The sequence below is a fragment of the Pogona vitticeps genome, chromosome 8, assembly GCF_051106095.1.
Source record: "Pogona vitticeps strain Pit_001003342236 chromosome 8, PviZW2.1, whole genome shotgun sequence".
NCBI classification, from domain to species: domain Eukaryota; kingdom Metazoa; phylum Chordata; class Lepidosauria; order Squamata; family Agamidae; genus Pogona; species Pogona vitticeps.
The window spans coordinates 21,034,205-21,058,649 of record NC_135790.1 but is presented as its reverse complement, the minus strand read 5'-3'; the positions used below and the strand labels follow the sequence as shown (position 1 = coordinate 21,058,649).

Here is a 24,445-nt window from a genome sequence, read left to right as displayed (position 1 = left end):
TTCTGGGAGTCTTGAGTCCATCTAGAAGACCAAAGGTTGAGAAACACTGACATAGAACACAGTGGTTTTCTTAAGGCTAACTCAGAAGCTTATATGAAAGGCAAAACTGGATCCAGGGACTTCTTTACTCATCATGGAGTCTTTGCTAACTAAGTCATTTTGGAAACCAAGTCAAAAGATAAGACTTTGTTGTTGAAGGCCACGAGAAACGGAAGCAGGGAATATAAAGCCGCATTTCTACCGACCTGACGAACTGTTCTTGCCGAAAACAGTGAGCCGCCGACACCAGCCACTTGTCCGAGATCAAAGAAGCCCCGCAGATATGACCCTCACCCTTGGCATGTAAGCTGACCTGCCAGGGCCATTCCCCGACATCAGAGTCCTGCCCACCAACGATTCGAGACTTCTTATTGTAAGTGCGTTTCCCACAGTCTACAAGGAGCAAGAAGCAGAAGCCACAAGAAAACAAAGGTTGAGTTAGTTTGCTTTCTGGGATTCGCAGAGGAATATCCCCAACTCCATCATGGGAGAGGGAGGGAGAAATGTTTCTCAAATCACCAACGTCCTCCACTCCTCCAAAAGGCAACACTCATAATCCAAACTTACTACAGTTGTCCTCGTCCGAGTTATCGCTACAGTCTTGTTCGTCGTCGCATTCCGGGTTCCGCTTGTTCACACACTGCTGGTTGCGGCATTTGTAGGTGTATTCTTGGCAGGCGACTGTGACCGCTGCGGGGAAAATGCAGAGAGTGAAGGCCAACTCCAGAAAAGCATTATCCTGAAGACACCCCATGGCACTGCTGTGCAGAGAAGGTGCTAAACCCGGGGCCAAGAGGGGGAGGAGCTGAGGGAGAAGAGAGAGAAGCTGTTTCATGTCCCACTCCTTCCTTCCGAGAGCAGATGCTACAGACTATAGTGCTCCTAACAAGACTTTCTCCACAGGATTAGGCCCTCAGGTGCTAACACTAGTGCAATAAAGCCTTGAACATCTTAGGAGCTGTGTGCTCTGAGGACCATCCTTACCAGTACTGACCTCTCAAGAACTTAAGGCCAGGGAGGGTCTATTTTTGATGCCTCAGAATCAGCTTGCCTTATGGATCCATAGCACATGGCGAGGCTTTCTGGGTGGTGGCGTTTTGTCGAAGGAACTCCTTTCACTTCCAGATTTAGGCCTTAATCTAATGGGTAGTTCCAAACCACAGTAAACTTGTTCAGTCAGTTTAAACAAGGGTTTACTTACTCTTCAGGAAGCGACTAAATGGGTTTACTCTGGTTGGGACCACCCATGGGATCTGGATTGTAGGTTAAACCCGGCTGGTAGTCCAAAATTGAACTGAAGTTACTTTATTGTCATTGTACTTCCATACGACGAAATTAAATGCCATCTCTTACACATAATAATAAAACACACAAGAACCTAACATCCATAACATGAAAACAGCGCATTACACATAAAACATGAATCCAGTGAATCAACTGTTGAAGGGTTAAATCCTGCACATCCTTGTCCTTCAGGCACCAACTAGAAACATGTTCATTTGGACAAGCTTCGGGAAATAAAAGTTTTGGGTTTGGGTGCGTATTTTAAATTTCACATTGCATCCATTTCCATGGAGTTTCTCAAACATTTGCAATTTATGATTTTTTTAGACACAAAGTTTGTGATTTTAGATATTTAGGGCTCTGAATGGGTTTTTATGTAGACTGTTATTTACCCTGGACTTTTATGAAAATATAATTCAAATCAATAAAGGTTTGGTTGAAAACGGCTGCTTGTTAACAAAGGGCCGGCTTCATTCCTGCACGTGCGCCCAGAGATAACTGGCTAATGAGTGGCATGACTTTCCTGCCATGACTTACATGATTTCCCATAGGATTTTGGCCAATAAATAATAATAATAGTAATAATAGTAATAATAATAATAATAATAATAATAATAATAATAATAATAATAATAATAATAATAATAATAATAATAATAATAATAATAATAATAATAATAATAATAATAATAATAATAATAATAATAATAATAATAATAATAATAATAATAATAATAATAATCTATAGGAAGTAGAAGTCTGACCTACCATATACCTACATCTCTCTTCACTGAATAACATATTCTTGGTAGGGGAAAATGCCCAATGGCATCTATCACTCAATTATGATTATTAAACAGATTTAGAGAAACAGTGCACAGAGTACAGTGGTCCATTTTCCTTCTTTCCTGAAGGAATCTGAAGGGATCTGAAGGCCTTAGGAATGGACCTCAACAGATGGGAGACCTTGACATCTGAGTGTTCAGCCTGGAGGCAGGCGGTGCATCATGGCCTCTCCCAATTTGAAGAGACCCTTGTCCAGCAGGCCGAGGCCAAGAGGCAGTCCCGAAACCAGCAAAATCAGGGAGCTGGACAGGGGACAGATTGTATTTGCCTTCAGTGTGGAAGGGATGGTCACTCTCAAATTGGCCTTCTCAGCCACACTAGACGCTGTTCCAAGACCTCTGTTCAGAACACGTTACCATGGTCTCTCAAGACGGAAGGATGCCTCATCTGCCAATGAATGACCCACCCACCCCAAAAGTGAGCAGAATAGCCTGACCGGGATCAGTTTACAGGCCTCAAAACCACACCCAATTTGGGTGGCAGATGATCCAAGCACGACTCGGTTCTTCCCCCCGGTCCCTGCTCACACCTCCACACCAAGGCACCGGATCCTTACCAGAGCCGCAGTCGCCCTCGTCGCTCCCATCACCACAGTCGTCCTTCCCGTTGCATTTCTGGGCCTCCAGGATGCACTTCCCGTTGCTGCATTTGAAGTTGTCCGCGGGACATTCTGAGAGAGGAAGGGGGAGAAGGGGCACAAGGCGATCGTGAATTAAAGGGCTAGTGAAACTGCTCATCATGGCGCAGCTAGAGAGTGTAACCAAAGCCATATCATTTCAGAAAGATCCAGGCACACACACACACAGAGGGGACATTAAGACACCAATCAAAAAGGAGCACCTATGTTATTAAAAGGGAGGACAAAAAGGGAAGATGACTTGCATAAATTTGCACGCACTGGCATATATGCACACCTGTAAAGTTAGAAAGGACTCTGCTCATGTACGCAGAATTGGATAAGTGAATCAGAGGATACCGATCCTGTGGAGGGGGGGGTCCTACTGCATACAGCATACCCTCTGGCTTATGGACCTGCCGTCTGTGCTGCCCTCAGGCTGCTGTCTGTAGAGGGTGGGCAGCTCCTAGGTCCCCGGTTTTCCTCCTCCTGGTTCTTTGACCAGTGTCTTTGATGCTCCAGATGAGCAGAAAGTCCCAGTAGCATAATCATGGTGGACTCGGCCTCGTGTGCAAGTGCTGACCACTGCACCAGTGATGGTCTCCCCGAAAGAAAATCCATCCAGGGCTTGTGCAAGTGGCACAACCCCACCCGATGACCGGGCTGGGACGTTCGGCTCAGCAGGAGCTTCCCAGCAGACTGGCTTTGACCTTTCCGTCAGACTGGGACTGGAGAGACCTTCAAGGGGAGGCGGCCCTGAGAGAGGGAGAGGTGGCCTCTGTTAGTCCTACAAAAGGAAGGCTGACTTCCTTGAAAGAGGACACCGGGTGGCCCAGCCTACTTCAGTACACACACACACACACACACACACACACACACACACACACACACACACACACACACACACACACACACACACACACACACACACACACACACACACACACACACACACACACACACACACACACACACACACACACACACACACACACACACACACACACACACCCCTGGCCGGTGACTCACGGCACTGCTGCTCATCGCTGTTGTCCCCACAGTCGTTCACTCCATCACAAAGCCAATATTTGGGTTTGCACCAGCCGTTCCGGCACCGAAACTGCTTCTCGGTACAGTCTGAGGAAGGAAGTGGCAAAGAGGAGAGAGCGAGCGCGCCCGTCAACAACAACTCAGAAATGGCAGAGTGCAAAAACAAACAAACAAACAAAAAACCCCAAGAAGCTGCTCTTTATTGGACTTCTATGAATTCTGCACATTTCATGCTAACCAAGAACCGCTAAACCATTCAAGATGGCAGAACCCAGCCTCCTCAACGTTGGCTTTAAAGTGTGGCTGTTATTTCAAGGCAAGTTTCTAGCTCTTAGGGTGGCAATGCTTTGCTAGGCGGGCAATGCCTAATGAAAATTCCTAAGAGCAGGATCTTAGGGAGAGGAGACTCCAGACATCCCCTCCCCTCAGTGAACTATACCTAAGCTATACAAATTCAGATAATCAAATGTGCATAGGTTACATGGTGGATAGCCACGTATCAAGGTTTTGATCATTCCTCCTGGAAGACCAAGCATCTATTTATTTCCCACAAGGCTAAGATCTGAAGGAAGACTCACTGCAGTTTTTCTCATCGCTGGCATCTGTGCAGTCAAGCCACCCATCACAACGCCTCGCCTTGTCAATACAACGGCCAGTCTGGCAGGTGAATTTGCCTGGGCAAGCTACAAGTCCACATGAAGGAGGGAAGGGGGGGAAAGGCGGGAGAGACATGTTAGTCTTGCAAACTATTAAAAAGCACCCATTTCACAACGACCTTTCTGCTTTTCAGAGCGGGATGATTTCCGTTTTTGCTCCGCAGGAAGTTCCCGATCCGCGCACCAAGCTTTGCATTCCCCCAAGGATCATCCTCGGGTGCAACTGGCTCTGAAAGCAATCTCGAAAATTACTCCTACTCTTCTGCACAGAGAATGTGGCCAAAAGCACTCACGTTGAGACATAGCACGGAGGTTGCTCGACGCAGGCTGCCACCTGAAGATACCTAGGCACCCAAACAGAGCAATTTGTCAAGGTAGCAGGATCTTAACTACATAGTTTCAGTTCTGTCATTATAGTTCAGGGGCGGTTAGTGCAAAAATCCAGAACTCATTCATCTGTGTTAAGCAGTGAAAAATATCATTTCTTCTCCTTTGTCATCTTCTCAGAACTGTTCCAGATGCTATTTTGAATAATAAATCATGGATTTATTTGTGTGGACCTTGAGAGCCCAGATTATTCGAATACGAGTACAAGACAACCCCGTGCCCTCCAGAAATTACTGTCTGGACTACAACACCCCTAATCCCCGACCACTGCTCGTGTTGGTGATGGCTTCTGGAAATTATAGTTCAAAACATTTGGATGGCACCCAGTCCATTGATCTAATACAGTGGAAACGTGGGGCTATCCTGACTGATGATGGCAGCACTCTTGACAATGGTGGGATTTGCCACATGCAAAACATGTGTCCTAGCACTGTGTTACGGTCCCTCCTTGTGTGCCATCTTGCACAAGCAGTATTTTAAGTATAAGGAAGTGCACCTTGGTAGCAGGCTGAACAATTTCAACATTTCCATGTATTACTACTCAATCTCACTGCATGACTTACGATTCTAGTATAATCGGATCACAGTATTCATGGGGGAATAGTTCCAACCCCCAAGGATGCCAAAAATCCATACTATATCGAACTCTATCCAACAGGACCACATATCCACCAGGGATTGGTTCCAAGGCCCCTCCCATGGATGCTGAAAAAATGCAGAATATTGAATGCCATACATTGCATGGTCTCTGACTCCCTCTACCTGTCAGTTCTGGTAAATACACCTTGGAAATACATAAAAATAGGTGTGGGTTTTTAAATTTAGTATTTTCAGCTGGTGGATAAGTGAATCAGCTGATACCGATCCTGTGGATGGGTTGGGTGGGTCCTACTATATCCAGCATCCCCTCTGGTGGCCTGTTCTGGTAATACACTTTGGAAAGCTGTATTTCTGGGGGGTGTTATTTAATATTCTCAGGCAGCGTATAAGTGAAACCATGAGTGCTGATCCTGCAGATACAGTGGTTCTACTATACTGTGACAGAGAGAAAGGAGGATTCTTTTATCTACCCTGTACATGTAGTCCCAAATATTCTAAATATATTCCATGGGTTTTTAACAGCACATCCACCCATGGTTTTATTCCCTTGTTCAGTAAAGCCCAAATATTTAAACTTTTCCTTACACAGTAGCTTTCCCCCAACAAGCTCACCACTTACAACTCTACTTACGGTCACTGGAGTCGTAAGACAGGAATTCAGCCCAAAAGCCAGTGTCTACGAAGGAGAGGTCTGAGTGGAAACGGACAGTAATTTGGTTGGTTTTGCTTGATACCACGAAGCTCTGGCGCAGGCCACAGTACCTGAGGAAGTCACATGAAGGCAGGGATCACACAAATGCCTAGCTAATAATGAGGAGAGATGGGCTTTTCAAGTCATCAACATCATTCAGAACATAGCACATTCCCATCTGTGAACTGGGCTTCTGACCACCATTCTTTGACTCTAGCATGACATGTTCTTTCAACCCTCATGTCACATCCGTATTCAGTGAGGATAGGAAAGCAGAGACAGGGGCCTTTTCAGTGGTGGCCCCATTATTTGTGAAATATGCTCTCCAAGACATTCTTGGTGGTGTCTGTTCTTGTTTATAGACAGGCCTAGAAATCCTAGGTCTAGAATGTTTCAGTGAAAGGCAGAAAACAATAAAAGTCAAGATTCCACAGGATGACGCCATGATCATTACAATGGCGTCAAACTAATGTAGCCGAGTGATGCAGATATATCATCATGGATCCAAGATACTTCAACAATTGCTTTCATTTTGGCAAACCAATGCGTAAGGTTGCCCACCTGCAGTATTGCTCTCTTCCTCCACATCATTAGAGGTTCAGAGGAACCGTATAATAAAGAAGGCCTTTTCACTTAGTGACACCCACACTTTGACATGTTCTTCTGAGTGAGAACCCATGTTCATATCTCCTCTGTTTAGATGTGCTCACTATGAGTCATTTACAGTTGCTTTATTTTCTGTTCCTCTTCTTCAAAATTACAAGCTTGAAACCTTCAAACATTTTAACATTTTACTTCTCCCTTGTTTTATATTTCTGTCTTTTATGGCCAAAGTAATCGGCAGAAAGATTAATACTTCTGAAACATTCTCCATTTTGATCGTTAAAAATGTGTCATAATTTTGAGAGATTTAAATATATTTTTTGGAATATATCTTGCACTCTGTTATACTACTATTTGTATTTTCCAAATGATAATATAAAGGAAATATAATACAGCTGGAAAATAATAACACTGCAATATTTTAAATTCAAAAGCAGATATTTGTAAATATTTTCAAGTTATGCACCACATACCCAATGTCAGAAGCAATTTCAAATGCCAATTGCTCACAATAAAATAAAAAAAACTGCATTTAAAGAAAGAAATCACAGCCTTGCATGGCTGAATTTTGCAGACTGAACTATCCTTACTTCTCTTTGTTGATTTCTACATAATCCTTGGTGCAGGAATCCAGTGGAACTCCAGGCTCCAGAAGGAAGAATTCTCGGAACCGCACCTTCACATTCTTATTTTGGGGGACCTGGGAACAAGATTGGAGGTAGTAGTGATGTCAGTGTAAAGCCAGTTCTTTTTTTTCTATGGCTTTCCCAAACAACTTAGACAACAAAGGAGCAGCTAAAGTAATGACGTCTCACATCTGAAGTGACAGAAACACAAGAAGCCCACCTAATTCAGCATTCCGTTTCCCATCATGGCCAACCAGATGCCTTCAAGAAGTCTATGGGCACACCACGGAGGCAACAACTCTCCTCTGTTGTCTCTCATATACAGATAATATGGCTTCTGAACAAGCCTGTTCCATTTAGCCATCCATTTAGCAGAAGAGTACAACTAGTTTGAGCCACATGCTCATCTAGCCTAGCATCCACACGTTGGCCAGCCAGATGCTTACAGAAAGCTCACAAACAGTGCATGAAAGCAGTAACTCTCCCCTGCTGCTCTCCAGCTACTCAATATTCATCAGCATCCAGCCTCTGAACATGGAGACAGCATATTATTCTTCATTCATAAATTTCTCCTCCCTGATTTTGCTTAAGGCCTCTTTAAAGTCATCCTGTATAGCAGCCACATTATGTTCTCTGCAGTCCTGACTCGCTACAGCAGCTTCCTGTCCCCCATCCACACACACACACACACACTCCATTCACAGTGTTGGTTAAGACCCTTTACAATGCAGTCCTCTATACACTTACTCAGAATCAAGTCTCAGTGATTTCAATAGCATTTGCACTGCAGCAGCATAGGGATTCATATCCTCACGTTCCATTCCTTGGATGCATCTTTCCCTATTCAGTCTTCTAATGTCTGCCTGCCGCCTCTGCCCACCTGCTAGGTTTACCGGTTTCCTCTCCAAAGTCTGCTTCACACTGAACAATACTTCCCTTTTCTTTTTTTAGGAAAGCACTTGACAAGTTCTTACATTTAAAAATAATCAAGTGCACTTTTCCCAAGATAAACGGCATTGCCTAATTTGGAGCATTTTCACTGCAGAAAGCATTTTACTGCTGAAATTGTCTTAAACCCAGTATAATATGTCTGGCAAGAATGGAAAAGCACATTCTGAAACAGCGTAGCTCCTGTCATTCTCCTGTCCTTCTGAAAGATCATGAGGCAACAGGACGAACCCTTCCAATTCACTAGATACCAAAGAAAAGCAGATATGATCCACAAATTTGTGCTTTTGTGGAGCTGGGGGCGGGGGAGACAATGGGCCATTGAATCAGTGGGGATTTGGTGAGTCAACACCTCCAAGTTCCACGGATTCAATAAGGCCTATTCCAGTTGTGGCTTACAATGCTAGACAACAGGATTTCGGCCAACATAATTCAGAAATAACTGTCCTTCACCTTGGAAGTTTTAGTCTGTCCTCAAAAAATATAGATCGATAAATAAAGCAACAGCAGTCTTCACACGCAGCTGTATAAGATACTCTAAATCTTTGAGAACAAGACATTAGTAAGTCTAATTTTGTGGAAACTGGGCAAACATACTAAGTACTTGTGTCAATATTTTATTCAGCTCCTGATGAGTAGAAAGTCCCGCCGACATAGTAATGTGGATCTATGTTACTTGCACAAGGCTTACCATTGCGCCAGCAGTGATCCCTGTGAGGAAAACCCAGCCCCTACTTGCCTACTGAGAAAGTCTGTGCAACACTTTCCACTCAGCAGAAACTCAACGGTATACTGGCCTCGTTCTATCTTCCTCTTCACTTCCAATACTTCAGAGAACAATCCGAACACAACCTTAGTGCTACAAACATAGTTTTCCTACATAATGAAAGAGCCCAGCTCACTGGCCTCCTCATTCTGCTCATAGCGCAGGCCCTTGACGTTAAAAGGTTAAACCTACTTGCGAAACGCTTACAATGTGAGTTTTTGCCTATCTAAACATCGCAATGCGATCGCAAAAGCAACATCGCTATGCAGATTCGTCGTTAAACGGTGCGCTCGTTAAGCGAGGCACCACTGTATATTTTCTCTGTTCAGGGCAAGACAAGACACAGAAGTTTCCTTCATCTCTAGGTTCTTGATCACTGGTAGCATGGCAACGAACAGATTAGAAACAGTCTCTTCTCGTCTCTACAGCAAATGCCAAAATGATCAGGAAGGTTCTGGCCCTAGGCTCCTTACCATTATATTCCACACACAATCCACCCCGGCAGGATAGTGGCCTGGGTAGTAAGGGGTGCTGAAGTTCCCAGAGGTCCCCGTCAAGACTCCACCACAAGCTGTAAGACAAGGAAGAACAAAGGGACTGTGTTTCTCAGGAAGAGCAAGCAGGAAGAAACAATTTGTGCTGATCAGCCCTTAATGAGGTTAAGCTAGTCTAGAGAGATACCTGATTTATTTTAAAAAGGCTTACGTTTTGCCCAGGAGACCAATTGCCTCTCATCTGCTCACACCTGTCCCCCAGCTCAAGTCGATACAATTCCTGCCATCCCATGTTAAGAGGCATCATTAGAAGCAGGAGAGGGCCATGTTGTTTATTATCAATTTCTTCAAAGATTCAGGAGGAAAATCGTGCCTCAAGTTCCTTCTTAGAGAAGCATTAGCCTTAAGATCTTTATTATTATTATTATTATTATTATTATTATTATTATTATTATTATTATTATTATTATTATTATTATTATTATTATTATTATTATTATTATTATTATTATTATTATTATTGGGCAGCTGTTGCTTTTAACCCATTCCTCTCCTCTTCTACCAAAGACCAATTCTTTCCTCTCCCCTGACCCCAAGTCGAACAGAAGAGCTGAAAAGGCCTTCTTACATGTCGTCTGCTTCGGCATCTGAAAAAACTCAGCCTTGAACCCGGGATAGCGTCCCTTGGCATCTGTGATCAGCATGACCAGCAGAATGTTTTGTGAGGAGACGAATGTCAGGTTGTATGAAGGGTTGAAACTGCCACAGAGCCTGGAAGGAAGGGAGAAAGGAACAGAGGCATGGAAAAGCAAAAGGAAACAAAAAGATTTATGGCAATTCCTCTTCCTGAGTCTTAAAGGCAACATGAGAATCAGAGGGTCCCTATCCATTAGTCTGGTGGCTGATGAGCGGTAGAGCTGTCACCACTTCTTAGGAGAAGCTGTTTTTAATTGCTCATAAGCGTGCCATGGCTCCATGCTGAGCTTGTGATCATTGAAGAAGGGGGGACTGAGAGGAAGACTTAAAAATGAGGGCAGTTTACTTTTCATTCACAAGGAAATCCATTTACGAATACTGCAGAAGAAGAAAAAAGATGATCTAACTCAATTATAAAAGCCCATGGCTTCAAAGTTCCAAGTGTGCTTCCATCTTGCTTAGAGGAATAAGCTGGATAAAACAAGAAGCAACTGGAAGGAAGGGAGCCCAAGAGTACAAATCTACATGTCGATTTAGAAAAGACAAGTTGGTGAAACGTAGTTGGATCGATCTAAGAATCTGCTACATGTGTTGGAGCTCTGCTTAGATCTGATGCACATCAGAAAGAGGATGTTCCCATTGTTAACCCCATTTCTTTTAAGAAACCCATCTGCCTTTGCAATTTGGGGATGAAGACACAGCTTCACCATCTGAAATTATACATAGGATGCATTTTGAAAACTGCTAAACAGGCTTCTAAGATTTGAAGATGGGGAAAATTTCACCCACTTCAGTAACCACTGTGTCAAATTTCAGAACTTAAGAAAGGTTAATAGTGTGTGGGATTGCAGAGAGACTCAACTACTGGGCGTGCTGCTTTACTTCTTCTATTTTTCTTTCCTCCTATTTTATACAACTTGAATTCACTGCTTCCTTAGCAAAAACAGCCAGAAGTAAACAAGCTGAAAGACTCAAGCAAGTTATTAAAAAACGTTTGGAATATTTCACGTTAAACAACTGAATCAATAAGAAATGGAGAAATACTCAAGTGCCTGAATGTTTTCCCATCTCCTTCCTGGAACGCCCAATCCTCTCAATATCCAACCAACACCAACATTAATTTCCCCTCACTTCTTGCATTGTTCTTGGTGTTGCTGTTCCCTGCCAACTGCTCCCCCAGATTTTCAAGACTCTTCATATATTCTTAAGAGTCCAAGCAGCTGATATTTTGGGGATTGGGCCATGAATCGACCCCAAACAAGAGATTTATGTCACTCTATTGTATGCTTCTGGATGCATACAGAAGCATACAGATGCATAACCCTGCTTAGCCTCTAGAATCAGATGAGATCACTTGTATTCAGGGTGAACTAGTGGCACCACGACAGGGAGTTGCTGATGGCCGTACCAACCTCCGTAAAGCAGCCAGAGTCTTCCCGAGCAGCAGTAGGCTTTCTAGTTTTGATTTTGGGGAAGCAAACTTACTTCACTAAAGCATGAGGTTCCACGGGGCTCAGCGAGTCGTACACCTTGACGAAGTCATCGCCCGTATGGCACTGTTCCACATCGAAGGTGGTGAAGGTCAGGCTAAGGACCGAGTCCGCATCACCTCTTAGCACCCAAAGACAACGTGCGTTGGAAGGATAAGGACTGTTGGGGAAGCCTGGAGTGCTGAAGCTTGTGATCACGCCTTCTTTAGCATGCAAGGCATAGCGGCAACTGTCTACAGAGGAGAAAGGAAAACAAACAACAAGCAAACAAAGAGGAGGGTCTCAAAATGAAGAATGCCAAAGCATATTAGATTGACTAAGCAGATAAATCAAAAAAGCAGCTGATGGCACATCCCAAAAAATTGCAACAGCACAGAAGTATCTCCTATAGATGCAAGAGATGGATCTATCAGTCCCTATTGACTAGATCCAATGTTTTTAGGAATGAGCTTTTCACTCAGCGATCGAGACAGGCACGAACCAACAATTAGGCAGTTCGTGCCCATCTCTAGTCAGCAACAACCTGTTATCTTTTTTTTTAAAGATGACTTGTTCCAAAATGAAACCTCAAGCCCATCCATTCCTACCTAGCAGCCGACCCTTTAAATGGAAAAGCAGACAAAGGAGGTCTTGAGAAACCGCTCCACCAACAAACCAGAATCAGAGAGTGGCAAAGGGGTGAACCCTTGGTGCAAAGTTTTCATAGAAACCTGAGATTCAGACTTCTTAAATTTCAAAACCTCATGTTTGAATTTAGCCTTCGAGACTCAACATTTCTTGAAAGTTTCTCCCTCTGTAAGCATCAAATTACAGCGCATTTTCAGTCTGGTTACTGCTGTCGTCCCCTCTTTTACAGGTCTACTCAAAAAGCCGGCCTAACCGAGTTCCATGAGAGCTACTTCCCCCTAAATAGGTATAGGTTTGCCGTTTTGGAATAGCCTCTTGTCCCTGAAATGGATCCTCCTAAGAACTCCAGAAAAGAGGGAAGGGTCAGACCTGCCTGGTGCAGGCTAACTGACGATTTATCAGTGTTAGAACCAAACCTTACTTACTATCCCACGAAGTTTTCATTATATCTGGATCAGAAGCTGCAAAACAGAAACACAAATATTAGGGAGGGAAACTACTTTTTATGCGCCTCATGTGGGGGAATCCCTGCCTGTCTGCATTCGGATGAGACAATGACGAGGAGGGGTGTCTCCTCCCAACCCGTTCGTGAGACTCCGTGCCAATGTTCCGACCACAACTAAAACGAATCATCACAACCAGGTTGCAAATGTTTCAGGAAGGAAGCAGAACCTAAGTCCTGACAAAGAGTTAGAACTTCTTTCTACCAAAGAACAGTGAGTGCTTCAGACTATGCAACACAGGTGGGCGGTGGTTAGAAGCAGGAACCTTTTAAGTGCCGAAAAGCATCTGAATGTCACAGTATGAGATTCTCAACCCTCCTATAGCTTCCAGTTAGCCTGCCTTGTGTCTGGTCATCAGGAGATAAACCTGGGCTTCAACTGCATGTATGACTGATGGGAATCCCACCAGACCCCCATCCTAGGGGTCTGGCAGCTGAGGAGTCCCCTGGCAAAAATTCCACAGGTTCCAGTCCAGTTGGGTCACTCACAGCAGCTTCAAGGCCACAGTCAGCCACTAGTGCCCCTTCCCTCACATTCCCAGGGAGCTGGCTTTCCAACTCTAGGCACAGTCAGTCCGGCGGGGTGGGTGGGGGTGGGGAGGGCAGCTGACATCCCTGGGATCCATAAAAATCCAGGTACAGAGAAGTGGGCAGGAATTATGAGTCCCAATTGGGAGTCCAATCCTTTCTGAGAAGGCCGGTAAAGGTAGGTGATGGGGACCGGGCTGTACGGCACTGCTCCTCTCGGAAACGTCTCTGCCACATCTGTTGCCCCTCGCATCTCCAGTGTTAAAGCTGGATTGGCGTAGTCTCTATGGCTCCCATCAGGCAGGAAGGGCGCCAAGGCTGGGGTGGAACCAGATTAGCTGAGGGCTGCCTTGCCAGAGCCTCGGGGCCCCTATCCTTTCTCTAGCCAAACAGAGAAGGTGGGAGCAGGTGGCTCCCCTTGCTTGTGTGGTGCAGAAGATGGGGTCCCCGTGCTCGCATGCCTCTCACCGTGTCTCCCCTTCGTCCAACCTGGTTGATGATGACCCTCAGCCTTTCAACTCGTGTTCTCTTATTCCTGCCATTGTGCCATCCTCCAGCTGTCCTGCATCAGGCGGTGGCCCTTCTTCCACCTATGGTGGCACATCTCTTCTGGCTAGGGACACAGGAGATCTGCTCTCTCCAGGGTATCCCTGAGCTTCAGGGTGGGGGCAGACGGCCCGCTGGGGATGCTCGAGGTGACTCCCCCACACACACAACTGCTCAACCATGAAGCTCTACCAGAACGAACAAACAAGTTGCCAATTGTCTACTCAAATGGACTCATATTCTTTTGCACTGCCAGAATATAGAACTCAAGTTTTCCTGGGACCACGTGCTGACAGTCCTACAATGTAGGCCAAGGGTAGGTGAAACATGGGGAAGGAGAGAGGAGAGAGGTGGCAAGGAAGACTTACGGAAAGCAACGAGCGACTCAACTCGGATATCTAGATGTCGTTCTTTAAGCAGCCCAGTTTGATTCAAAGCCTTGATGTTTGCCATCGCCTCATCCAGAGCGTCCGCCTTGTATTTCGGGACACTGAACTGTGACCAATAGTAAGCAATGACGCTGCCCTCACTGCAAGAAGAAGGGAGCATGGCAGATTATTTGGTCCAGACTATAGCAGATGCCTCTGATCACCCTGACTATGGGGTCTGGTGGACCTGGCTTCCGTAGGAGGACAACAGAAGCCATCTTGCAAATGCTATAGGAGGCAGTCTCATTTAAGAAGGTTTCGGCCCACAAGTTTTCAGTACCTATTTTAAAATTCATATTGAAGAACTGATTTTAAAATGACTCAGAACAGCAAATATAACGGCAATATAACATGTCCTTGTTGATAGAAAATATGTTGTGTCCCCCCACCTACCCACCCTAGCTCATATATAAGTTTTGCTTTTAACTGGATAAGTCTTATCTCTGCTCCACGTGGTCTGTATTGTCTCAGGACGACTACAGCCTGAAACAAAAGTTATCCAACAATGTAGTTCCTCTTGAGATCCCAAGCCACTGAGGGCAACCCCCCAAAAGGCACTACCCCACTGATGCCTCAATCCAAAACAAAGATTTTTCACACAACACTTTCTCAAATCATTTAGTTCCTTTGTGTTTCAGTATTTCCTGCAGAAAGTAAAATACTCCAATGGTGTGGATTTCACACTCTGCAACACACTCTATGAATGACCTGTGAATCACAGGTAACACTATATTCTGTCACTGGGTTCCACTCTTTCTAGTTTTCATCTTATATTGAAAAACCAGAGCTGCATTTGGCAACACTGGGCTAGTCTGTTACCAAACTAACATACTATAGACAGGGTGAAGAAGCATACATAGCTAATTGATTTCTAGAAAACAGAATTGGTTATTAATCACAGAAACATAAATTTTCATAATGATGCCCACCTTTATATCATTCCTTTCTCTAACATAATGATGTATAGATAGATATTAGTTACGGGTAACTTGTGAGTAGTAACAAACTAGGGACGTTTGGGGAACAATCAGCTATTTTGACTATGACTAGATCTAGTCTAGAAATAACTGTGGGATCCCTTGGCCTCCTTGTGGATGATTGGGAAGAATGGGAAGGGCCAGGATATAGAACTTTCTGATGATTTAGGACTATGTGCAGGATGGAACTCAGCACAGATGTTCTGTATCTAGATACAGACTAGGATAGTTCAGGTGAGAAATGTTCTTATTTCTCTGCTTTTAAAATTTACATATTGATATCCTTGCTCAAGGGACATGCAGTATGTAAGCAAGAGAGACAGGTGTGAACCGGTGGTTTTGGACTTTGGACGGACCGGCATTTGGCATTTCCCTGCCCTGCATCCTCTGGTGAGCACACACTCAAAGGCAGCGTCCAGAGGAGGCAGGGCGTGGAAGCCAGACCACTGAGTGGGCAGTTGACGAAGGAGGCAGAGCTGGGAAGTGCCGAACACCTTTTCATCTGAAGGACAAGTTGGGCAGGAACTGCCGAACCAACCAATGGGGGGAAAACCCATTGAAAATCCAGAAAACGGAATAACAAGAATCATGCCTTCAACAAGAAGTAAGCAATTCGCATGGAACCACCACAAATGTAGCCTCAATATATTGCTCCCCAGAGGGTGAGTTTTAGCTTGTTAACAAAAGCTACAAAGAAAGTTGGGATGTCAGTGACCTGCAGCAGTCAAAATGCTTAAATAAATGATGGGAATCAAGAAGAGGTTTGGGGCTAAAGCTAGCTTCTCATTAGCAGAGTAGACTCTTTGGAATCAGTGAGATGTACGGTAGTGTTGACTAATGTTGGAATCATTTCAGTGCGACTATACCAGGTGGGATTAGAATTCAGCACAGATGATTTGCTCCTTGGGGTGAGGGGAACAGGAGAACTTGCACTGATACAATTTATTCCACAGCCCTCTCAACTGCTTTCAAATGTACAACATGATGATTTCTCCCAGCCTAGAACGGCTCTGGAAATACATTACCCACCTGAATGCAGAAATCCCAGTCCTTTTGTGGAAAGGGCCAACATCTGGATTTTTATTGTAGATATTTATGAGCTAAAGGTAAGAATTCAGAATAAAAATAAGAACAGATAAATTTCTAGCAGACTCAAGCATTGAAATGAGCTCATCCCTGTGGCTTACCCATTTTTTAACCACTGCAGCACAGATACCTAGATATATTCTTCTGCTACCTCTTTGGCTGATGGTGTTCAAATTCCACTGCTTTCTTATCAAATCTACCCATTTGGCTGGCATACGAGTCCATTTAATAATTGTTCTGCAGGTTAAATGTGGCTTTTGAAACCTGCAAACTTTGGAATAAGCTAATTTTTAAGACTATAAATCCCAGAACCTCCTCACTAGCATAGCCACTTCGGCCAGAATCCTATTGACCTATTATGCAATAATATTAATAGTGTTAATCTAAGCATTCCCCTATCCAGTCTGGCTTTCTTTTACACACTCAACCTCTCAGTGGTTGAGAACTCACCACACACCTAAGAGCACAAAGAGAGCCCACAGCTGGTAAAAAGTTGTGTGACTGACCCTCCATGCACTGTTTTTCTCCAACTGGATTTGGCCTTAGCAGCAGCATAGACTCAACATGCAGGAGGTCTCAGATTTCATCCTAGCTTTTCTACTCAAACGGTTTCAGTATTCGATAAGAGTGGCTTCCGTTAAGAGTCAACCAGAGGTGTTTTTTTTTACTTTGGGTCCCCATACGTTCTTGGACTACAACACCCAGAGATCCTGGCCAGCATAGCTCATGGCGAAGGCTTCTGGGAGCAGCAGTCCAAGAATATTTGGGGACTCGAGGTTGAGAACCACTGGAGTAAGACCATACTGGGCTAGAACGAGTCTATAGTCTAAATCAATACAGGCTAGCCATTTTAGTAGCTGTTCCCTAGACGTCTAACATGGCCCATCCTTCAAAGGAGCTGGGGGATGGAATTATGTTGCCCTCTATTGCCCTCCAGAATATAATTTTTGCAAGTTCAGAGTTCCTTACCGCCTGTTTCACTTTATTGGCCAGACCGACAAATTCAGTGGTATTGGAATTCTCGTAAGCATCCATAAATCGAAGGGTTGGGAGTCTCAGGTGACCATTGTAGTGCTTCTCAACATGGCTGTTCCTGTCTGAATGCAATCATTGGGGGATGGAAGCAGACGGTTGTTTAGAGGCAATGCTTAATGGAACATGTCCTACCTTACAGGGCTAGAAGTGCCAGGAATGTACGGGGACTATTTAATTTGACTCGTGTGACATGAGTTCCATCGCTCTAGACATAGGTCATGGTCTAGAACCCCTTAACATAGGCAAGCAACTGTGCACAGACTCTGGAAAACAAGCGCTTGGTGACTCATTTTCCACCTCGGCATTTAGCTATGTTCATTAGAGTATTCTAGGTGCTTCAAACCAACAAAACAACTACGGCAAACTCTGTGGACCGAAATTTTCAGTGGATATACAATGGCAGAAAAAAGCTATAGAGTTAGTGGATTAATCAACCGAAACTTCAGTTGATTAACCACTGAGACAAAATTTTAACTGATGAGTTGCAACTTCAAGACAGCCAATCATTTTCAAACTGTTGCTATGCGATACATACAGCAAGACAGAACAGAAAAAGGAAAACATATTAAAAGATGGCCATTCACATCTACTACTGAGTAATCGTCCTCTTCTGATTCCTTAGTATTTCCCAACAGCTTATCTGGAGGCTTTAATATGTGCAGATTTATTTACCGTATTTTTCGCACCATAAGACGCACTTTTTTTCCAAAAAAAACATTGGGGAAAAAGTGTATGCGTCTTATGGAACAAAATTCCCAGATTATTTTTTCCTGTTTTCTTTGCCTAAAAATTTGGTGCGTCTTATGGAGAGGTGCGTCTTATGGAGCGAAAAATACGGGTATATCTAATAATTAATTTAATTAGTCCTATAGCTTCCAATGGTACAGAACCCATCAAATGCCTATAATTAACATAATACAAATCAGTGCCACCTTTTTAAAAAATAATAACAACTTTTGCATGCACCTTTGATCTACCAATACTTACATTTAAAGTGCCAAACCAGAAACCCAGTCAACAGGGAAAGGAAGAGGCAAATCAATACGATGGCAGCCACCAACACCCAACGCTTCGGGCCACGCTTCTCCAGCTTCTTGGCATTCATAGTGGGAAGGAACTCCACCCCTTCCTCAAAGCCGTTCATGTCCTAGAGTAAGAGAGAGGCACACAGAATCAGGATGCAGCCCTAGGTACTGTTCACAAACTTTCCACATGTTCTGCCCCTTCCTCCATCTCTGATGAGTCAGTGGAGTAACTAGAGGACATCAGAGGTCTCTCACATGTTTACACTACTTGTGCTGAACCACATCACTTTACAAGCAAGTAGCCCCAAGTAAACAATCTGGTTGGCTAGGTACAGGACTGCCACTTCTGCACCACTAATAGAAAGGATGAATGTTCTAATATTTTTTTATGCTTTTTGGGGTAGATTTGTTGAATTTGTATTAGTGAAAGGAAAGGGGAAAGCCTCTAAACAACCATCTATACAATTTTGGAAAAGAAGTTTGTAATAAAAATATTGTTCAACGGGGTCCCGTGGGTACGGGGTGCACGGTAGAATTTAGTGTATAGCAAGCACTATTATTTGTATTTTTGTATATTTTTTGTTGTTGTTGTTGTATCTGTTTATAAAATAAAAAAGAAAGGATGAATGTTTGCATTAAAAAGGATCTAGGAAATGTATACCTAGGAACAACTGCAATCAGTTACACAAAAATGCACTGCATCTCATCACAGGGGAGAAGACCACAGAACCTTTGCCTGCTTAACCTGCGTTCCAGGGGCTGCTATCTGTGGATGGGCAATGACTAGACCTCTGCTTATTCCATCACTCTTTCTGTGAGTAGTTTTTGATGTTCATCCAGACATGGACTAGCCGAGCATCAACAAAGCAAGGTTGAAGCAAGGCACATGGCCACCTTACCAGGTTGCGGGAGGCTCTTGATCTTGAACACAGATCTGCCCCCTTGCAAGGTTTCTGCTCCCATGAGGAGATGCCTTCCGAGAAGACCGAACTCCTCCAATCCAACTAGGCATGACCACCAATTTGGATATAATTATCTATTTAGCCTAGTACAATGCCGAAATGCATTCTTCAGTTCTGATGCTGTAAAGATTGGGAACTTGATCTAGGTTTACCTGTTCCAAATCCAAAAAGCAGCCTCTGAGTCTCACCTAAGGCAACAGGCAAGGCTGTGAAATGGGAGCAAACCGCTCTTTTGTCTGAAGGAGGGGGAGGAAATGCAATTTGTTACCTTTGTCTTGTGAGAAACCTAAGCCCTATTTTCCTTTGTGAGTAGTCTGGCTTCATGAGCCAAGAGTGTCACAGGTCAACCGGCTTTTCAACTATTAGTCGCAACTCCCAGTTTCATACCAAGTTGGCCTAAGAGTTCTAGCGAACTCAAAAACCCATCGTGTTTGTAACTTTCTAGTGATTCAGTCGTGGTATTGCCTAACCTTGGGCTTTGCTGCTAGAACACAGAAACTCTGATTAAAAGCCTCGGCCTCAGAAAACACACACACAAACACACACTCATCTAGAGAACAAACACACTCATCCCCAGAAACATTAGGGAAATACAGGTATTGCTCGTACACTCTTCGCGAACCTTGTTCCTTCACCCAGTCTACCCAATCCCTTTTGAGCACCTGCTGAACAGATCAGGCTAAACCAGGCTCAAGCCAGCCACACCTGTTGTGCTACGGTTGTGTCATCGAGTGCTTCGAGGTGACAGACTTCCATCTACAAAGTCAGCAATCCTTCGGAGGTTAGAAATCTATTTCCTTCTGCAAGCAAACCCGCCCAAACGCTGATCTGAGCCAACGTACATATAGCCCTAGCAGGAGACAATCCCCTTTCAAGAAAGCAGGGGTGGGGTGGGGGAGAATCTTAGGCAAACGCTTAATCTTTTCTTCCTCCAGTTGAGCCTTCTGAGTGAGGAGATACCGATCCTTTCAGTCCAGATGGACAAACCATTAACCATAGTTCAGATGGATGCTGAATTTTGGTCTCATGTATCCTTGACATTAAATACTCATCTACTCGTGCTTCTAGGAGACGGTGGTCCCCATTTTACTATGGCTTGAAAATTCTCCTCAAATCTCACCTTTTCTGCAACATCTTCTTTTTAAACCTCTGGAAATCTGAGATGGATACCAGGGATGGGGACTTGAGATCCAGGACCCACTATCAAATCAGACTTAAGTCTCACCGATGACTTGACTTCGTGTGTTTTTTTTTAATGACTTAGACCCCACTCACAACCTGGAACCCACTCGCCCTCTCCCCTTTTTTTCTGGGAGAAAAAGCTTGCTTTTAATGGGGATTCAGACTTGGGAGTTGGGACGAAAGACTCAGATTTGGGATGCGGACGCAAAGACTTTCCTGATTGCTATGAAACCACATGTACAGTATTCACATGGTTTCCCCTACTAAGATGCCTCCCTTTCTCCTCTCTTTAGCTTCCTCCGCTGTGTCATGCGGGATCAGACTTGTTTATTATGGCCCTGAATAAACAACTACAGGCAAATCTTATTTAACCACATGACTTCTGGCTTCGCAGACTCACTGGCATCAAAGGACTTTAAACTCTGCAAACAAGGCAGAGCAATTGGTTTCTGTCTTTTCACCCAAGACTATATGAAAACATAGACCTTGTTTGAATGACAGAGAATTATTTCCCTTCTGCTTTTTTTCAGCTTTACCTAAACATATGTATGATTTCTTTTTTTTAATTCTCAAGTTTTTAAAATAGTATATACACATACAGCTATTTTTCTTTGTATGGCATACAGTATTTAGCACATATGATGCTAAATTGTTTGATCCACTTAGAACACGTTTATTTGAGTAGAACACGTGCACCACACTTGTTCAACCTGTTAGAATCTGATATTCTCAATAACATTCCATTAAGCCATTTTCATTCCCATTAATGGCTTAATGGAATGAAAATGTATATAAAAAGCTCTTTTGGGGAATGGAGGGAAGAAACCTGTGATTATCAGAAGAGCATTTCTTGCATCGCGCTGCCTCAGTTGTGGAGTATAAGGAGGTCAAGATCCGTGTCTTAGCCTGTCTACCCATGGAGCATAGGCCATTAAAGGAACCTGCAGAAGATACGTAAAACGCTTAAGCACGTAGGCTCGAAGAACTTAAGTATTTCACCATATCAGAAACAACCATCATCTTCCATGCACCTTCTTGGCCCTGAGGGGTAGAGCACCACCTATTCATCAAGTGACCTTCACTGTACCGAAGACACGAAGCAGAGGTGTGCATTTGATCCGGACAAAGTGAACACTGGGGTGTGACTAACCGCATACTTCTGCTGCCGAAAACACTGAGCAAATTCTAGGAAGTCTTAGAAATCTTGAGATGCTGGAAATGGTCATTTTTTAAAAAGAGGTATGGCAATCCATTCTTCTTTCTGGTTCTTCACCCTACTGTCCATCTGCCTAAATGATCATGCAGAACTCCTTTTTAATGCATTGGGCAGACAAGGAGGTGGCTTGGTCTGTAACACCGACAGCACTGAGAAGAGAAGAACTTGCTGAAGCCCCCCAAGAGGCTATCTTGTTCCCCTCAAAGCCAACTGTGTCTCTCCCATCGTTCGTTTAGGCTCACTTCCTTCTCCAGTAGAGATTTCTCCTTCTTTGCCACGGTTGTGTCATTAGCAGTCTGGTTTCCTTTGACCCGGCTTGACAGCGACTTCTCTGATGACTCAGCGCTCCAATTATAGACAAAGAAACATCTCCAAGTTTGGCCATATGTGGATCAGTTGGTCAGTTACACCAGTTCCAGCCAGCTTTGAAGACTTCGCCAGGAGAGAAGAACAGTCTCTTCTTCTTTTTTCCTCCACAGAACTCTGCATCCGATTCAGCTATGCTCTAGGCCGGTGCTTCCCAACCTTGGGTAACCCACATGTTCTTGCACTACAACTCCCATAAATCCTGATCAGCACAGCTAGTGGTGAAGGCTTGTGGGAGCTGTAGTCCAAGAACATCAGGGGACCCAAGGTTGGGAACCACTGATCTAGACCATCCAGAAGTCTCTAAGCCAGAGAAATTGGTTTCCTTCATATGACTTTGAACATGGTTCTTGAGTAATCATGCACACATCATGGGTAAGGCACAGATAATGATCCCATACCAATGATTAAGAAACTTGCTGTCTTGCAGTCCTCCTGGAAGGGTAATAGGCTCTCTCTTATCAACCTTCACTGCCCCAGATTATCCACCAATGACATTCTGACCTCCTGGCAGCCTTTTCAACATGGTATGTTTCCACTGTCCATCATCTTAGAGAAAATCATAATTACGATAACAAAATGCCAGTATGCGATCCATGCCCTTTACTCGGGAATAAAAGAAGTGGGCTTTATGTCCTCATCATGGCAATTTCTTTGATTAGAGTCACTCGTAGGATACTAAAGGTAGAGCAGCACCCATTCAGAAAATGCGGAGGTATCACTGTTGCTTAGAGATGTGTAGATTTGTGTTTCTGGACCACAACTCCACAGCTCCCTGAAGAATTTGGGGTGATCTGGTCCAAGAACACAGATCTGCACAACTCAGCCTTCTGTCTGTACTACCTAACGAGAGGCAGAGCTTAATACATAGTAATGATAATTTATTTATTTATTTAAAATATATATATATAATCCATCTTTCTTCTCAAATAGACCCAAGGAAGCTTACAGGACGAAAACAAATAGGTTATTTTAAAAATCCTAAAAAGCAACAAATGATTACAGGATTAAAAAGAATTAAACAGATAAAATCACAAAACCGGTAGGTTAAAAACAATTCTTTTTTTAAAAAATCACATTGACGTAATAGCCCCATTTTAAAGAACAATGTCTCAGGCAGCCAGTCAGTAAGAGAAAGTCTGTTCGAGGAGAGAAAGAAGACAGAGACAGAATGGCCTTTTGCCGCTTGTCACACCTCAGACACCTGAAATTGCAATTCCCATCATCCTCAACAAGGAACATCAGAAACTGACTTACACTGGGTCAGACCACTGACCTACGTAGCCCAGGATTGTCAGCACTGGCTGGCAGCAGCTCCGAAATCATAGCCCAACACCACCTTGCCAAGGCTGGGATGGAGGAACGGCATGTTCAAAATACTGACACAATCCTGTGCATGATGCAAAAAGACAGGAGGTAGTGGGGAATCGAACTCCCAGCTTTTGGCTCCACAGCCCAATGCCTAAACCACTGAGCTATCCTGCACAGATAAAAGCAGACTGGGAAATCGGTGTGTGTGTTTCCAGGACAGACGAATCAGAGGTTTCACAGCATAAACTTAGTCAAAGTTTTGTTAGCAGTCGTAGAAAACCAGAAAACATCCCTCAACCAGTTCACACTTGCCTGTTCACTGTCACGGCAGGCAGATGCTGAGGGGAAGATCCACCACCAGATGTTCAGTTGACCTGCCTGGAAAGTTCACGGGCAAAATACCTTCCGGGCGCGGGTAGGGGGGACAGTGGGGGAAACAGTGAACACCAAAGGATGACTTGCATGTGTGAAGAAGGCTTCGTTCTGCTTCATGTTGGTTGTGGGAGCAATGCTTTCCAGCAAAGTCTGCCCCCCACATTAGCAATAAAGGGCAGGGAAAACTAACCAGAGCCTGTATATATGCACAAATAAGGCACAACAGTTGAAACGCCTTGTAAATATGCCTGAACAGACAGCATCTGTCAGATACACTTTAATTTGGATTCCTGCCTTGAGCAGGAAGTTGGACTCAATGGCCTTGTAGACCCTTTCCAACTCAATGATTCTATGACTGTTTCTATGTGTGGGCGGGTGTTTTCGTTGGTCCCCAAAGATCTCAGAAACGGCAAGATCTAGAAACACACAATTTTGTGCAGATACTACCATTGCAACGTACATAACTGGGTGGGTCGCCTCTCAACGG

At 44.0% G+C, this 24,445-nt stretch overlaps 1 protein-coding gene across 2 annotated transcripts in view; it reads right to left on the bottom strand.

Moving 5' to 3' along the window:
- ST14 (ST14 transmembrane serine protease matriptase) overlaps window positions 1-24,445 on the bottom strand; it is a 39,974-nt gene that overhangs the window by 6,775 nt on the left and 8,754 nt on the right. The window contains exons 2-17 of one of the 2 annotated variants that reach the window (XM_072979046.2): window positions 18,509-18,668; window positions 17,456-17,583; window positions 16,430-16,500; window positions 14,364-14,524; window positions 12,845-12,880; window positions 11,788-12,025; window positions 10,235-10,377; window positions 9,586-9,683; window positions 7,363-7,472; window positions 6,110-6,240; window positions 4,785-4,835; window positions 4,414-4,518; window positions 3,815-3,922; window positions 2,726-2,839; window positions 607-729; window positions 246-432 (exon numbers count right to left, since the gene is read on the bottom strand). In XM_072979046.2, the coding sequence (XP_072835147.2) occupies window positions 246-432; window positions 607-729; window positions 2,726-2,839; window positions 3,815-3,922; window positions 4,414-4,518; window positions 4,785-4,835; window positions 6,110-6,240; window positions 7,363-7,472; window positions 9,586-9,683; window positions 10,235-10,377; window positions 11,788-12,025; window positions 12,845-12,880; window positions 14,364-14,524; window positions 16,430-16,500; window positions 17,456-17,583; window positions 18,509-18,668 (1,964 nt within the window). The remainder of the gene's footprint in view (window positions 1-245; window positions 433-606; window positions 730-2,725; window positions 2,840-3,814; window positions 3,923-4,413; window positions 4,519-4,784; window positions 4,836-6,109; window positions 6,241-7,362; window positions 7,473-9,585; window positions 9,684-10,234; window positions 10,378-11,787; window positions 12,026-12,844; window positions 12,881-14,363; window positions 14,525-16,429; window positions 16,501-17,455; window positions 17,584-18,508; window positions 18,669-24,445) is intronic. The other variant, XM_020791880.3, reaches the window with a different exon arrangement.